At 41.1% G+C, this 4,018-nt stretch overlaps 2 protein-coding genes across 2 annotated transcripts in view; both read right to left on the bottom strand.

The window, feature by feature from the left end:
* nrn1lb (neuritin 1-like b) overlaps positions 1–178 on the bottom strand; it is a 5,320-nt gene extending 5,142 nt beyond the window's left edge. The window contains exon 1 of the mRNA XM_035652049.1: positions 170–178. Coding sequence (XP_035507942.1) covers positions 170–178 — 9 coding nt within the window. The remainder of the gene's footprint in view (positions 1–169) is intronic.
* A 1,267-nt stretch (positions 179–1,445) lies between these two features.
* The window catches only part of thap11 (THAP domain containing 11), a 3,363-nt gene continuing 790 nt past the window's right edge, over positions 1,446–4,018 (bottom strand). Inside the window, exon 2 of the mRNA XM_035682568.1 lies at positions 1,446–4,018. Within this exon, the coding sequence (XP_035538461.1) occupies positions 3,483–4,018 (536 nt within the window). The 3' untranslated portion in view covers positions 1,446–3,482.

The following is a 4,018-nucleotide window of genomic DNA, read 5'->3' as shown; positions in this document are numbered from 1 at the left end:
CAGAAGGGACAAACCAAACACTCTAGATAGGAGCTGGCCAAGTGTTGTCTTACCTGGTGTTTTCATTACATAAGTAGTTCAAAGTAGGACCTGTTCTGACCCTTGAGTTTTCCAGTTAAAGGTTCAGTGTGTAGGATTTAGAGCCATCTAGCCGTGTAGTTGTACTCACTTGCTTCATCTTCCAACCGTGAAGGAGAAATGAAATGTGAAAAATGCAAAAGGCCCTATTGAGAGTCAGTGTTTGGCTTGTCCCTTCTGGGCTGCTGTAGAAACATGGCAGTTCAACATGGTGGCCACCGTAGAAGAGGACCTGTGGCGTCTGTAGATATAAACGACTCATTCTAAGGTAACAGAAACACAATGATGCTTATATTCAGGTGATTGTACACTAATGAAAACATATATATGAATATTATATTCTATTTCTGTCAGTAGATCCTCCTAAATGTTACATACTGGACCTTTAAATGTTCTTTTTTAAAACGCAAATCCTGTATGCCAGATGTATGACTTTTCCCAGTTGTCTTCTTGAAATATGCAGTATTTCTGCTCAAAAAAGAGAGTTTCATGTACAGAAAACTAATCCTTTATTTATCAGGACTGTTAAAATACATTCCATACACATGATTCAGTTGTTTTAAAATGGTAAGGTTGCTAGCCGAAAGGACATGTGGTAAAAGAGAGATGAAAACTGTGGATATTTTAGGTACATTATCTGTGCTCCCTAGGGCTGACTACTGTTGGAAATATGTTGGTTAAATATCTTAAATTATTTTTCCCTAATATGTTAAAATATAACTTTTTTTATTATGAACTTTTTTTTTCAATTAACAAGAGGGTAAAGTTTTGTTGCCTAAAGAGCTTTGCAAGAACTAAAAAATAATACCGTTTATACCGTAATACCATTTATTGTTATTTTTCCAGCCTATTGTGTTAGTAAAATACCACAAATAATAAAACCTAATGAGATGTTTTATAATGGCACAGATATTATTCTTTTGCTCTCTTTACTTTATTTATGAACCTATCTTGATGTCAAACACCGGATTTAAGGATCACGTTACTTACATTGTTTTACCTCCTTCACATTACGTAATTCCTCCCACAGAACGAGACAATCTGACAGGAGCAGCTATTGTTTGGCCTGAATGTAAAGACAGTCGTGGTGAACGGCAGCAGCCATAGAAAGAGGCAGATAGAGTTGTGTAAGTTTGATCGACAGCTCTGGATTAAGGCATTATGCAACACTGTTGGGAGTAAAAAAAAATAAATCCAGATGAGATTAGGATCTGGATCCTCACTCTCTCCAATACTCTCTGTCCATCCATTCATCCGTCTCTCCCTCTTTCTGTTTCATGTAACAACATTATGACAATAAGGTGTTACAGTTAAAACTGATGGGTTGAGTAAGTGCATTACAGCTTTACATTCACATCGAGAGGTTCGACATTTCAGTGCTTTTAATACAAGGAACAATTAAGCAAATGACCATCCTAGCTTCCAACCAACAGAGAGACAGATAAAGCAAATTAGGCCATATAGACAGGAGCTAAACCTCCTCTCTTCAAGCTTTTATCCCACTGCCATCTAGAGGAGGAAATCATGCTGCAACATCTGTTCTGTCTAAATAAAAAAACATTTTACCCACTTGTTGTTTCTGCTGTAAATCCGATCTGCTATCAGCCTGTGAAAAGGGCAAGTAAATAACAATCATGTATACCACACTGTACTGAAACTATAATGCTGAAATGATCAATACAGAATTAATTCACTTTAAGAAACTAAAAAAAATAAATAAATAACAAATACTTCCTGGCTTTCAAATCTATTAACTGTTAACCAAAATAATTCATCCAAAGACACTTTTTTTTTTAATCCTCTGGTATCTTGTAATGGACACTTTTCATTATTGTATGGCCTAAACGATTCATTAGTTAACCTGATATTGTAATAAATCCTCACTGAAACAGGTACAGGAACATCAGTGCTTGTTTAGTAACATTTACACACTTCACATCACACCAATCATCTTAATAAGGCAACATATTGATCGGGACCCTCTCCTAAGCACCAGGTCGCCCAGCAGGTGTGTGCAACAGGGCCGCAGTGTGGATATTGGAGTTCGTGTTTCAGTGCCATGACAAACTCTTTAGGAGTGAAGGTTTATATAATACAAATTTTATTACTTTTTTCACAACTCACAGCTAAAAAATAATAATACTCCTGGTACTTGACAACAGAGCTCAAGTCACTTTTCTTTCTTCTTTCCTAAAAAATAAGTCCAAACAAGAGCTCCTGACAGATGATTCAGACGCAGGTGGGTTGAGCTAAAAAAACCCTCAACTTGAAGGTTAAAACAATTAAAAAATAAACAGTCTGTTTCTACTTTGTTACTGTGACACTGGACAAAATGAGGTTTCATGAGTGGAGAAATCATTCAGCATGAATCAGCACTATTTCAAAATTAAATTTACTTCAAAATGAGCGCAGAGCATAGCTGTCAGAAATCAGAAATGTATTGAACATCCTGTTGAAAAACACTCATGAACAGGACAGAGAGATGCAGCCACTGAACGTCTGAAACCATCTGACCATAAATAGGCACATAAAATTCATTCATGAATCGCACTGAGAACAACAAGCAGGTGCGGTTTCACAGAGCAACCTCGGGGGCAGACGGACATCTTCCAGTTGCATAAAGTAAAATGTTTTTTTTTTCTTTGCAATTTCTCTTGTGACTTCCTAATACAACACATGTAACTTAATGCATACTTCAAGATGCATCCTGTAATAAGACCACATCTTTTGAGTGCCCCCTTCAAGTTTTTAAGGAATTTCTGACAAAGAAAAGTCTGTTTTTTTGTTGCATAAAATGTCTTCAGCAACAAAAGATAAAAAGGAAACTGAAGGTACCCTTAAAGGCAACTCAGATAAAGTCATGGTAGAGTTTTATTTAATGGACTACCACCATAAGTGTGCCAAGAATAGTGTTTAGTGTGTATATTGGACTACTTGTTTTGTTCCAACAAACCTCCTAATTCAAGCTGCAGGAAATAAAAACATCTTAAAGAGAAAACCTTTCAATGCAACGAGGCAGTTTAGAGCATCTTCCTCATCTGTCTGCCCATCAGTCTGGTTATAGATGTGTAAAGCCAGCCTAACTTGCAAGTCTGTGCAAACTATGAGTCTCTGTATCTGAATGAATAATAACATGTGTATTATTGGCCTTGTTGTTTGGGGGGTTCGGGCTGCAGGCCAATAGCGCACTGTGCATGTTTCTAGGTAATTAGCAATGAGTTTATTAATATAAGCTACATAAACTAGCCAGCCAGCTATTTTTACATCCGGCCTACGAAAAGTCAGTTTGTACTTGTTGAAAATAAATTGTCATCGCTCGTAGTTTTATACAAAATAGGGCTGGATCTGCTGTCTTCAAACACCTCGGTGTCCTCTCTACTGTGAGTCTCTCTCCGGTTCACCCATCACACTTTCTTCCGGACGTTAAAAGCCACCGAGTTCCCGTACAGCAGCCGGTCCCGCTCCCGCACCTCCTCCTGCAGCTTGGCCTCGGCCACACGGAGCTGGCGTATGGTCGCCTTCATCTCCTTCATCTTCACCTCCATCAGCGCGATGATGTCCCGCTGCTCGTTCAGTTTGCGCAGCAGCTCCGCGGACGTGGTGCCGGTGGTCAGCGAGTACGAGTGGTCCAGCGGGCTGCTGGTCACACTGACGTACTGCACGGGCGGCTGGTGCACGGTGGACGCGGTTTCGACCGAGGAGTCGTCGGCGGTCAGCTCGTCTGCGCTGACGATCGGCGCGGTGTAACAAGTCCCCTCCGACTGAGCGGGCAGCCGCGCCGTGCCCAGGTACTCCCCGTTCTGGCCTATCTGGACCACGGTGATGCTGTCGTCGCTCGCCTCTCCCCCGGCGTTGCCCTCGGCTCCCTCGGCCGCGCTGCCCAACACTCCCAGCACGATCCCGGAGGTGGCTGCGGCGGCGGGGGCAGGAGCCGCCGCGG

This window comes from Morone saxatilis, unplaced genomic scaffold, assembly GCF_004916995.1.
Source record: "Morone saxatilis isolate NCDOM2014 unplaced genomic scaffold, NCSU_SB_2.0 Contig11, whole genome shotgun sequence".
NCBI lineage: Eukaryota > Metazoa > Chordata > Actinopteri > Moronidae > Morone > Morone saxatilis.
Note: the sequence above shows the minus strand (reverse complement) of the source record. Positions and strands in the feature narration are given on the sequence as shown.